At 46.3% G+C, this 11,883-nt stretch overlaps 2 protein-coding genes across 4 annotated transcripts in view; one reads left to right on the forward strand and one right to left on the reverse strand.

Moving 5' to 3' along the window:
• The window catches only part of CNTROB (centrobin, centrosomal BRCA2 interacting protein), a 24,568-nt gene extending 14,977 nt beyond the window's left edge, over positions 1–9,591 (reverse strand). For 2 of the 3 annotated variants that reach the window (XM_012655742.1, XM_012655741.1), the window contains exons 1-9: positions 8,748–9,591; positions 7,843–7,927; positions 7,510–7,591; positions 6,649–6,805; positions 5,624–5,740; positions 5,287–5,403; positions 4,838–4,936; positions 3,179–3,415; positions 2,743–2,889 (exon numbers count right to left, since the gene is read on the reverse strand). In XM_012655742.1, coding sequence (XP_012511196.1) covers positions 2,743–2,889; positions 3,179–3,415; positions 4,838–4,936; positions 5,287–5,403; positions 5,624–5,740; positions 6,649–6,805; positions 7,510–7,591; positions 7,843–7,927; positions 8,748–9,020 — 1,314 coding nt within the window. In that variant the 5' untranslated portion in view covers positions 9,021–9,591. The remainder of the gene's footprint in view (positions 1–2,742; positions 2,890–3,178; positions 3,416–4,837; positions 4,937–5,286; positions 5,404–5,623; positions 5,741–6,648; positions 6,806–7,509; positions 7,592–7,842; positions 7,928–8,747) is intronic. The other variant, XM_012655744.1, reaches the window with a different exon arrangement.
• Positions 9,592–10,109: 518 nt separating this feature from the next.
• Positions 10,110–11,786, forward strand: TRAPPC1 (trafficking protein particle complex 1). The gene is made up of 5 exons (XM_012655678.1): positions 10,110–10,167; positions 10,278–10,376; positions 10,533–10,603; positions 10,965–11,103; positions 11,399–11,786. Exons 2-5 carry the CDS (start codon positions 10,278–10,280, stop codon positions 11,525–11,527), a joined length of 438 nt encoding a protein of 145 aa, XP_012511132.1. The 5' UTR covers positions 10,110–10,167; the 3' UTR covers positions 11,528–11,786.
• The last annotated feature ends 97 nt before the right edge of the window (positions 11,787–11,883 follow it).

Below are 11,883 nucleotides of genomic sequence, written 5' to 3' on the forward strand. Positions count from 1 at the left end.
AAGAAGTAAATCAAAATGGTATACTAAAAATAATTCAATGTAGAGTCAAGTACAGCGGCTTGTGCCTGTAGTCCCAGCTACTTGGGAGGCTAAGGTGGAAGGATCATTTGAACTCACCATTTAGAGGCTGCAGTGAGCTATGATCCAGCCACTACACTCCAGCCTGAGCAACAGAACAAGACCCTGTCTCTTTAAAAAAAAAAAAAATTTCAACGAAGTATCAAAAAAAAAAAGCAGTAATGGAGGAATTGAGGAACAAAAATATATAAGACATATAGAACACAAATAGCTAAATGGCAGGTGTAAGTCCTTTCCTATCAGTAATTACTTTAAAAGTAAACTCTCTAATTAAATGCAGAAATTGGCAGAATAGATTAAAAAAAAATGATCGATCTAAATGCTCTCTACAAGAGATTCATTTCAGATGCAAAGACACAAAAGAGGTTAAAAGGAAGAGGAAAAAAAAATATTCCATGAAAATAGTAGCCAAAAGAGATCTGGAGTGGCTATATTATTACCAGACAAAACAGATTTTAAGTCAAAAAAAGGTGATATTAAGAAGATACTACTCAGGCAGTTGAGGCAGGAATATCACTTCAACCCAGGAGTTTGAAGCCAGCCTGAGCAACAATAAGCTGACCCCATTTCGGGGAGGGAGAAAAAAAGGATAAAAAATTATAAACACATATGTGCACCTAACAAGCCCCAAAATATATGAAGAAAAAATTGACAGAATTCAAGGAAGAAAGAAGTAAAGTAATTCTACAATAATAGTTGGAGACTTCAGCACTCCACTTTCAATAACAGACAGAACAATAATGAAATGGAGGACCTGAACAACACTATAAACCAGGCATTTATTCTGGGTGTTGGGGACTCAGCAATGAACAGACAAAAAATCCTTGCCCTTGTAGACCTTGCATAAAATAAAGAAGATTTTTAAAGTACACTATGTAGTATACTAGGCAGTGATAAATGCTAAGGAGAAAAGTTAAGCAGGGAAAGGAGAACAGAGATTGTCAGAGGGTTGCAGATTTTATGCAATGTGGCCAGAAAAGACCTCACTAAGATGACATCTAAATAAAGATTAGCTCTCCTTACTCTCAATTACTATGTTTATCATACGACTTCAAAAATGTATGTACTAAACATAGTGAGACCCCTTTTCTACAAAAAACTAAAAAATAAGCCAGGCATGGTGGCATGTGCTTATAGTCCCAGCTACTCAGGAGGCTGAGGCTAGAGGAATGCTTGAGCTCAGGAGTTCAAGGCTATAGTGAGCTATGATAGTGCCACCGCACTCCAGCCTGGGTGACAGAGCAAGGCCCTATCTCAAAAAAAAAAGAAAAAAAAAAAGTATGTGTACATACTAGACAAACTCCCCATCTAGCTGGTGAGCTCCCTGTTGGCTAGAACTTTGCTCAGCTCCTAACACAGAGCTCATATGAGGAGAGCCTGACTTATTGAATTGAAATGAGAGAATAATAATTATGGGTGTGCCCGTACGTACACACACACACACACACACACATATCTAGAACCAGTTCATGGGGTCACAGGGGCCTAAAATTGCTACTGAATTGTTTACTAATGTCTTTACCCTTGGCCTGCCATGATAAATTAATTCCCCCACGGTCAGTCTTCCAATTCAATGACCTAGATAGAAAGTAAAAGGAATGTGTTTTCTCACTAACCCAGAAATTACGTAACTCCTTAAGTCAACCATTTATGAAATGTACAGTTTCTCAGACTGGCTTGCTCTCAGAAACTCATCAATTTGCCCTTAACACACATTTTATACATAAAAACAGAAGCCCATAAAGGTCAAAATTCTAGCCAGAAGTAGAACTGAGTGTCCTGACTCCCAATCCAGTGCTCTTTCCTCTTCAGTGCTGTGTTTCCACCATAGGATGGAACACAGCTCTCTCTAACCCTTTCCTCTATTCCAGGGATTGGCAAACTACAACCCAATTCAGTCTCCCACTGCCCGTCTGTATAAATAAAGTTTTATTGGAACACACCCATGCCCATTTGTTTATGTACTGTCTACAGCTACTTTTGTGGTATAACAGCAGGGTTGAGTAGTTGCAACTGAGACCATATGACCTACAAAGCCAAAAATATTTACTGTCTGGCCTTTTACAGAAAAAGTTTGCCAATTCATGCTCTATTCCATGGCAAGGGTCTGACTAGTTTGAATTTAAAATTCAACATGCTAGTTAGCTAGAATGGAAAATGTTTTCAAAGTCTAATTATATCTGACAAACAATTTTTGAGTACTATTCTGTGCCAGGCCATGTGTTGTTATGGAAATTTCATAAGCAAATAAAATAATCAATGCCCTCCTGAGTCCCTGACCTACTCAGAAGGTACTCAAGTAAGGAGAATTACAAAGTAGACTGTTATGATTAGAATCAGTTCTCTGATAAAAACTCACACAGCTAGTCTACTAAATGTGGTGTCATCTCTTTTAGAATAGCATAAGGCATCTTTAATAGATTTAAGTCTATTTACTCCTAAAAGTAACACTAGGTCAGTCTGCCACATTGTGGGAAACTGTCACTCAGTAAGAAATGACTATGAGTTTAAGACAGAAAGCTACCCATTCTACACAGAAACTGTTGATGGAATAAACCCCAAATATCTGAAATAGGAGTGTCGGCCATGACTTCTGAGAGGTCACTGCCTCAGATCTACTTCTTTCAACCAGAAAAAAACCTCAAGAACCCTCTGCCTCCTCACCTGCACCAAGCTCATTTCCAGCTGCAGGGCGTCTCTCTCTCTCCGAGCTGTATCCACCTCTCCTTCCAACCGCCGCACCTCAGACTGCACCAATGCCAACTGCTGCTGGGCCTCCCGGGCTACCTGAGCCTCCCTCTGGCTGTTCCCCTAAAATAGGGAAATCAAACTTAACTACATACCTCATTTCCTATCTCCTGGTTACCTCCATTCCCCAATTCATCCTCCCATAGCCTAAAACCCAAGCTTTCTCTCTGTCTCCTCCCATTTGTCCTATTTCCCCATACCTGTTTAATCTCACTCTTTGGACTTCCATGTGTTTGATGCCTCCAGTCCTTCCTGCTGGCCCTACATTCTCAACCTTGACATCCCATCCCATTCAATTACTTTGCCCTTCATCTGTTGCCCATTCCTCAACTCTTCCAACTGCCTCTTTTACCTTCTCCCTTTCCAATTGAGCCTGGCTTTCCTCCTGAAGTGCCTCGTAATGTTCCTTAAGCCGGTGCTCTTGTTGGGCCCAGGTCTGCCGTTCTTCTTCTAGGGCAGCCTGAAGAGTCTCCAACTGACGATGCTCACTGAGTTGCGCAGCCCGAGCCGCATCCCGTTCTTCCTGCAGGGCATGGCACCGCCGCTGTTCTACCTCCAAGCTCAGGGTCAGAGCTTGCCTTTCTTCTTCCTACAGCCCCAGAAGAAAACCAAGATCCTTAGTAGGCCTCTCTCCTGACCCCCATGCAATATGCCTGAGAATTATGCCCATTAAAACTACAATAGTTGAGGGCTGGGCATGCGGTGGCTTATGCCTGTTATCCTAGCAATTTGGGGGGTTGAGGTGAGAGGATTGCTTGAGATCAGGAGTTCAAGACCAACCTGAGCAAGAGGGAGACCCCATCTCTTCAAAAAATACAAAAAATTAGCTGGGCATGGTGGTATGCACCTGCAGTCCCAGCTAGTTGGGAGGCTGAGGCAGGAGCATGGCTTGAGCCCAGGAGTTTGAGGTGGCAGTGAGCTATAATGATGCCACTGTACTCTAACCTCGGCAACAAGACCCAGGTTAGAGCAAGACCCTCTCTCAAAAAAACAAACAAATAAACCAAAATAATCAATAGTTGACAAGCTCATAGGATTATATAAGAGCTCCTGTTCTAGAGTTAGGTAGACTTGGGCTCGAATCTCAGTTTGAATACTAGTTCTATCATTTACTGTGTGCTCTTAGGCACACATCATTATTGGTAAAATGGAGATAATAACAGAGTCTACCTTGTGAGCATTAAAGTAAAAAGCATATGTAAAGCATTTATCTATCATAGTATCTGGCACATAGTAAGCCCTCAATACACATATAGCTAACACCATCATCAAAAGAAATACCACAAAAACTAGAAAATCCAACCTACAATCATGAACTAGCCAAGCAGTAACTATCACAGCACTGTCGCACATAGCTGGTTAAGACTGTAAGACAGCATGCATGTAACAAGCATGTGTCATGCATGCAACAAATTCCAAACCTGGCTACTAACTCATAGGGGTAATCATCTTATCATTTCAGCTCGAAGAAACTTGAGTGAGTCTCATCTCAACATTTTTGGCTGTGTCCTAGACCAGAGTTCCCAAACCAGACTACACAAAATCACCTAGGAAATTTCTGAAAATATTTGGGTTGCCCAGCACTACCATATATCTAACTGAATCAAAACCTCTGGGAATGGGTCCCAGAAATCTATATTCTAAAATAATTCCCCAGATAACGCTAATGTTCTAATGAGGATACATACACTCTGAAGAGTCTTCCAAACTTGCTTAGTGGCAGAACCTTTTTTTGCAGATTATCTAATAGAACTAGTGTTCTAAGGCAGTGGTTTCCAACCTTTTTGGCACCACGGACTGGTTTCGTGGAAGACAATTTTTCCACAGACCAGGGTGGAGTGGTAGAGCTCCATGGCCCAGGGGTGGGGACCACAGTTCTAAGGAACACACTTTGAGAAACACTGCTCTGGTGCAACTCAAATTATAAACTTCCACAATACACCAATAGCCTATAGCTCACTAGAGGTAATTAACAATCTCTAATGGGATTAACCCAGTCTGATCTTCTCACCAGTGTCTCTCTTTCCCGTTGCTGCAGCCTGGCACTTTCCTGCTCACGATTCAGGGCCTCCATGGCCTCAGAAAGGCTCTGTTCCAGGCGGGTTACTGTCTTTCAGGGAGAGAGAAACACAGGACAGAGGAACTGAGAGAAATTTCTGTATACTATACTTCAAAGAGCATTAACAATGTAAAACTTGAAAATTCAGAGTTAACTAAATGAGTTGGGTGCCAAAAAGAAGACTACATGGTGTGGGAAAAACTGGGAAAACATTGATCATGCAAGTTTAACAGCAGAAACAGTGAAGGGAGAGGAAAGAGGGGACGAGAAGAGTTGTCGGGACAGCTACTATAAGTTCAAGGTCAATTTATTGGGAACCCTAATTCCAGAGCTATTTCTATCCCTTTCCATCTAGAGATCTGTGACTTAGGTTCTAATGCCATATGATCCAGGTTGCCTACCTCCTGTTGCTTGCTTCTGGTGAGTTCTGCTGCCTGGCGTTCCTCTTGAAGTCCCCGAAGCACCTCTGTCCGCTCAGCCTCATGCCGGTTCCAACCCTCCACCACTCGGGCCAGGGTCTTAAGTAAGGGAAGTAAGATGGAATTCCAAAATAACTTTTTTGCCCCCTTTCTACCCACAGGGGGTAGGGTCAACAGCTGTGTTCTTCAAATAGTAAACCAAACCCATCCCTTACCCCAGCTCTTAGCATACACAATGAAACACTGGTTGGCTACTCCGTTATTTACTATTCCTTAATGCTCTCCATGGAGACCCACCCACATTTTGAAGCCCTGGCACCTTGTCCAGTTGTTCAATCATGATATCTTTCTTGCGGTCAGCAGCCACAGCCACTGCTAATTGTTGCTGTAGTTCTAGCACTCGGGTCTGCAGGCTCTGAATATGGCGCTCACAATGCTAGGAAAAAGGGTGAGAAGACTGGGTGATGCCCATCTTTAGTCTGATCATAGCACCAAACTTTCCAGCTCCTCTAGGGGAAATATGGAGACGAGGAGCCTGGATCCCAAGAACAGAATAGGTTTAGAGGGGGAGAATCAAGAATTCTGGAGCAGGAAACTTGAGGCCTGAGGTCTCCAACAACTCCCTTCTCAGGAAACAGGTGCTTAGATTCCAGGCTCTTCCCTTTCCTGGATCTCCTGAAAAAAATTGCCATAAACCTTCTGGCATAGGTGCAGCAGCCCACACTGCAAAATGTGCAAAGTTACTTCTATTTTAAGAAGCTCATTGGACACAATGATTAAACATAACAAGGATAAAGGGAAAAGCCTTTCATTCATGCCAAAGCAGTTTAAATAGAGGAATAGAGGGTTCCAAAAATGACAACTAATAATTTTGACTTTTCCTCTGCCTTGTTCATTTCTCTGTCCACTTCAGACATTAAGGCTAAGGCTCACAGAAATAAAGCTCATTATTTCACCGAAAGCTATAAAGCCTTTACACAAGCTAGCAAAGTCTGTGTTCATTCAACAAACACTTATGGAGTGTTTCTATGTGTTAGGTATATTCTAGACCTTAGGGAGCCACTGCTGAACAAGATACTAACCCTCATGAAGCTTAGATTTTAGAGAGGAGAAGCAAACAAGAAATATCAGAGTGATAAGCTACATGAAGGAAATAACAGAGTGATTTGACTGACCACTTAGAGGGGAGGTGGTGCCATATTAGACAGAATAGTCAAAGGTCTCCCTGGAGAAATATTTAAGCAGAATCCCAGCTTTCAGGCTCTTAACCTTCAGCCTTTTTCAACACTCAAGTCCCCTATTTTTAACCTTTAGTGCTTTCAAAAGGAAGCCTTTGTATCTCACCTTGCGACGGGTATGCTCTGAATCCAGTGCATCTTTCAGCCCCTGAAAATCCGGGGGATTGAGTGGGGGCCCTGGCCGAAGGCTAGTGTAGCGGGGAAACAATTCCTCCAGGGCTTGGGCTGAGCTAGATGAAGATAAGTCTTGCAGGAGCCGAGTGCTGAGCAAATCAGATAGAGGATGTTAAGGTTGGGAAAGATTTTGGGATCCACTAGTCCAACTGTGATATTTTACAAATGAGGAAACTGAGACCCAGAGAGGACAAGAGACTTGCCCGAAGTCATAAAGCAAGATAGTGACAAATAAAAGATAGATCTGTGATTCACTTAAAGGTCTTAAAGGTTTTACGTCATATGCCTATCTGACATATTCAAGACCCCATCTCTACGAAAAGGAAAGAAAATTAGCCAGGTGTGGCAGCATGCGCCTATAGTTCTAGCTACTTGGGAGGCTGAAGCACAAAGATAGCATGAGCCCAGGAGTTTGAGGCTACAATGAGCTGTGATCACGCCACTGAACTCCAGCCTGGGTGACAGAGCGAGACCTTATCTCTAAAATTAAAAAATATAAAATAAAAATAAATAAAAACAATTGTTAAAAAAGTCTCAGCAGAAACAAGCTAACTCTTCTGAGGGGAAGAAGGACTGGAGGTTGAGAGAAAATCAGGTACTAGGCAGCAGATGCCCATGTTCCTGAAGGAGTAAAGGGGATAGAGAAGACAGGAGAGAAAGGATGAAAACTGAAAGCTAAGTAACAAGCCTCTTGGGTCATTAAGAAGTACAAAAGCAATAAGGGGAGAGCTAAGGAATAGAACGCTTGGATTTCCAAGAAAGCAAGCAAGCTAGGAGAACCCCAAGAACTCACTTGAGCAAGGTGGCAGTGCTGTCACTGTCAAAGGAGTCCTCTTCTCGTCTCTCTGAGCCAGCACCTGCAGTGAGGGGATCTCCTGCAGGAAGCCAGAGGGAACCCACCACCAGAGTCAGGTAAGGACAGGAACAGGGACCATTTGAAGGAGAAGAGAAGGAAGGACCTTCCTTTCTGCTTCCCCCATCCCACCATCCCTATCCCAAAAAACAGGAGCCTTTTCTCCTGAAATCTCTTGTCTCAGAGGTCTAGGTTTTTCTGCCTGCTTCCTCTGTCCTCCTACCCCTTAAATCTAGGTTCTCCTATATAGCTTTAGGGAAGGGGTTTACTCACGATAGGCTGAATCACGTGAGGTTTGGAGCATGGTCTGGAGTTGACCTCGAACACTTTCCATCTCAAAGATGTGCTTAGAACCATCCTAGGAAAAAGCAACATGGAAATCAGATGCAGTCTGCATAATTTACATGATCTACCTACTGCCAGGAAAGAATTTTTACTTCAGCACTTGGGAAAGCAAGAGAAACAAAATAGATCCAATACAGGCTGTCTTAACCTTGAGTTAGAAACTCAAATATCTATAGGAGCCAGAAAGGTAGTAGAAATGAATAAATTGGGCAGGCATAAGACAAGAATGGTGGGGATTCTTGCCAACTAAAGAACAAATGCCCTGTCTAAAGACTGTATAAGGGCTATCAGTTTTCAAACTCTGGAAGATCAAACCAGTCCTCAAATTGATTATGACACTTTTCCTTCCAACACTAATAATGATCTTCTCTGTAACTTGTACAATTGATTAAATTATGTGTGAATGATCCACATGGCAAATTTTGAACCATACTATCAAAATAGGTTTTGAGTTGGAAGGATTTTAGCATATTTTGCTGCTATCCTAAGTCCCTAGCTCCCTCTTGGGACCAACAAACCCGCTCCCAGTGCCCAAGTGCCAGTCATAGCACACCAACCTACTCCACAGGTTTGCTCCATCTACTCAGAGCAGAGATCTCTCACAAAAAACGCTAGGAAGTTTTACAATTCTCCAAATTATGGTGTCCCAGGTCATTCTCCCTCATAAACATTTGCTCTCAGGAATAAGTATGACTGATGGTGTAGTTAAAAGGAACGTGAAATCCAACCATAGGCGTTCCAATCTCAGCAAAGCTTTTTTTTTTTAACCACACCCTAATCCCAAGGCTCTGGTGTCTAGCATCCTAGAGGTCCCCAAGTCACACCTCCCTTACCTTTTTCTTCAGGTTGTTCTCCAATCCAACTGACAAGCTGTGACTCAGCTCTTGGGCCAAGCCATCTAACACCTCATGAGGAGGTGGGGAGTTGGAGGGTAAATACAGCTGGGCTCGAGCTGTGGCCTCTGCCTGCCGGCTGAGGCGCAAAGACGCATAGAGCTGGGAGGTCACCTCAGAGGACGCTTGGTTCAGCCCAGGGACTTCTGAGGAATCACTCAGGAGATCCTCTGCTCGGAGAGGTGAACTGGGGCCAGTAGCTGATGTCGCCATGAGTACAAGGAAGAGACAACTGGAGACAGCAGAAAGCTGGGAGGTTCTGCTTTAGTAAAGTCCAGGGGGAAAAGTTCACAGAAAAGGGAGATTTGGGAGAGGGGAGGAAGACTGCACGCCAAGGATCCTTGGTGAATAAAGGTATGGAGGCCTTCTGGTTAGAGGAAAGGTTTCCACTGGTTCCAGAGGCCATGGGAGAGGGCAAAAGTATTCCTTTCCCCAGCTTCTGGGAACGGTGTTAAAAGAGGGTGCGGCACAGAGGGGGTGTGGACAGACCTCCTGTGGGGACAACAGCACCACTGCAGTTTCTCTTCCCAACTAGGAGTGCTGGAAGTGGCAGATCAGCTTCAGCACAGGCTATTCCTGGTCAACGGAGCTCTTAAGTTCTCACACCCAGAACTTGGAAACTGAAACGAACTCAAATCCGGTAGGGGCCCAATTTCTGTTCCGCTGCCTTATTTGTCCCTCAGCTGGCTCCAGTCTCAAAAGACGCAGGAACTTCACGCCCCGCACCTCCCCCCCTACTTCATGCGTTCCACCCAGGGTCAACTCCCTTGTACATCCCCTCCGACCCCTCCTGGCAAGAAAGCCATAGCAGAGCTCCCTAGAACCCCTCCCTCCCACCCCAAAAGAAAGCTCGTAAATCCTCAGTCACGCCCTCAGACGTCCCTAAAAAGAACGTCGCCTCAAGCCTAGCCTGAGATCTTCTACCCCGACCACCCCGTCCCAATTACTCTTCACACTTCCAGTCCTTGACCCCCAATTTGCCAAGGCGGGGACAAAAGACTGCCCCCGTCCCCTGAGCCCAGGTTCGGAAAGACCCAAACACCCCCTCTCACACGACCCTCTACTCTCAAAACCGTTGGCAGCCTCCCGCCCACCGCCCACAGCCCCGCCTCTCTCGCCTCGATGACGTCACCCGCCCGCGATCCCACACGGGCAGCAGCTCTCACTGCTTTTGGATCCCGCGACCCTGGGCGCGCGTGCGCAGCTCCAGCCGCCGCGGATTGGCTGAGGAAGGGAGGCAGAGTCTGACGAGAGGCTTTGGAGCGGAGTCAATGTTCCACCGTTGCGGCTTGAAGACCCGGCGGGGCGGAGCTCCGCGGAAACAGGAAGTAGCTCCTGACTGGCACTCGGAGCAGTTCCGGTGAGTCCGGGGGTGGGGTCCCCGCCTGGTTGGAGGGATCAGGGACCCAGAACCCGAGGCCACGGAGTAGGGGTGGTTACGGAGCGAGGCTCACACTGTCTGTCCTGCAGATGACTGTCCACAACCTGTACCTGTTTGACCGGAATGGAGTGTGTCTGCACTACAGCGAGTGGCACCGCAAGAAGCAAGCAGGGATCCCCAAAGAGGAGGTGACGAGAGGGCCCCGGCGCAGCCTGGGCGACCTCCGCATCTCCAAACGCACTTAGTCCCAGCCAGCCTTTCCTCTCCAAACCCCGGCTCGTCTCCCCTAGCCCAACCCCGTCTCCCTCTGCAAACGAGAGCTAACTCGGCCCCTCTCCCTCCAGGAATACAAGCTGATGTACGGGATGCTCTTCTCTATTCGCTCGTTTGTCAGCAAGATGTCCCCGCTAGACATGTACGCGGAGTCAGGATGTTGGGAGGAGGGCTAGCCTTGGGAATTTTGGGGTGCAGTAAACTTTTTGGAGTGGAAGGGGCATTGGCCCCCAGAGAGGGGAGGGGGACTTAGAGAAAGAGGCTGAATCCGAAGCAAGAGTGCTGAAGCTGGCAGGAGCGGCGGTGAGGAAGGTCTGAAGGTAGAGAGGTTGAGGGTTGGAGCTAAATTGAGCTGTAAGGATGGGCTAGGCGGTGTCTTTACTCAACCAGGCTCCTACAAATGATTTGTTTAGACGAAGAGGGAGTCAACCTTGAGGGGATCAGAAGTATCTCTTTGAGAGAGCTTTTGTTCCCATTCTTTAACATCCTCCTCATCTCTACAGGAAGGATGGCTTCCTGGCCTTCCAAACTAGCCGTTACAAACTCCATTACTACGAGACGCCCACTGGGATCAAGGTTGTCATGAATACTGACTTGGGCGTGGGATCCATCCGAGATGTGCTGCACCACATCTACAGTGCGGTCAGTGCCAGCCCCGGGGACCCTTCCCCCAGAGCTCTTTAACGGCCATGGCCAGTTACAGCCCCAAGACTCCCTCAGTTTCCCTGCCCTAATCCTACTATATCTCGATTGAACTCAGAGTTTTCTCAAGGCCTCTTAGGTCCTTAAACACTCCCACCACCAGTTTCTCCTCAGGGAGGGCCTGCCTCTCAGCCCTTGTTCCTTGTGCATTCACATACCCTTGAGGTTATACTAGGTTTGGGGTTAAAAATGAGAAGTGTCCAAAGCCTGACTCTAACACCCTCCCCCTCCATAGCTGTACGTGGAGCTGGTGGTGAAGAACCCCCTGTGCCCGCTGGGCCAAACTGTGCAAAGTGAGCTCTTCCGCTCCCGACTGGACTCATATGTCCGCTCTCTGCCCTTCTTCTCTGCCCGGGCTGGCTGAAGCCTCAAGAGGATTCATGCCTCAAGAGAATTCATGTCTGCCTGGGGTCCTTCCTAATCTCTGCCACTGGAGGGACCCCACTGTAAGTCCCTACACTGCCCCCCTCCTAGGGCAGCAGCCCAAAGGCCTGTCCCGGTGCCCTCCACATCACCAGAATGAAGCCCACAGGAGTCCCTTCACCTCCAAACCAGGCCCTCTCCCCATTTTTATCCCATACCTGACACTGCGAGAATCACAGAATAAACCTTGTGTCACCCTCTGCTGCCTGAGTGTGTCAGTTGAATGAGTCCTCGTGGTCCTACCCCACTCATGAGGAGGGAATAGGGTAGCTGAACCCCCCCTGAAGCCTGCAAAGA

Source organism: Propithecus coquereli, unplaced genomic scaffold, assembly GCF_000956105.1.
Source record: "Propithecus coquereli isolate 6110/MARCELLA unplaced genomic scaffold, Pcoq_1.0 Scaffold482, whole genome shotgun sequence".
NCBI lineage: Eukaryota > Metazoa > Chordata > Mammalia > Primates > Indriidae > Propithecus > Propithecus coquereli.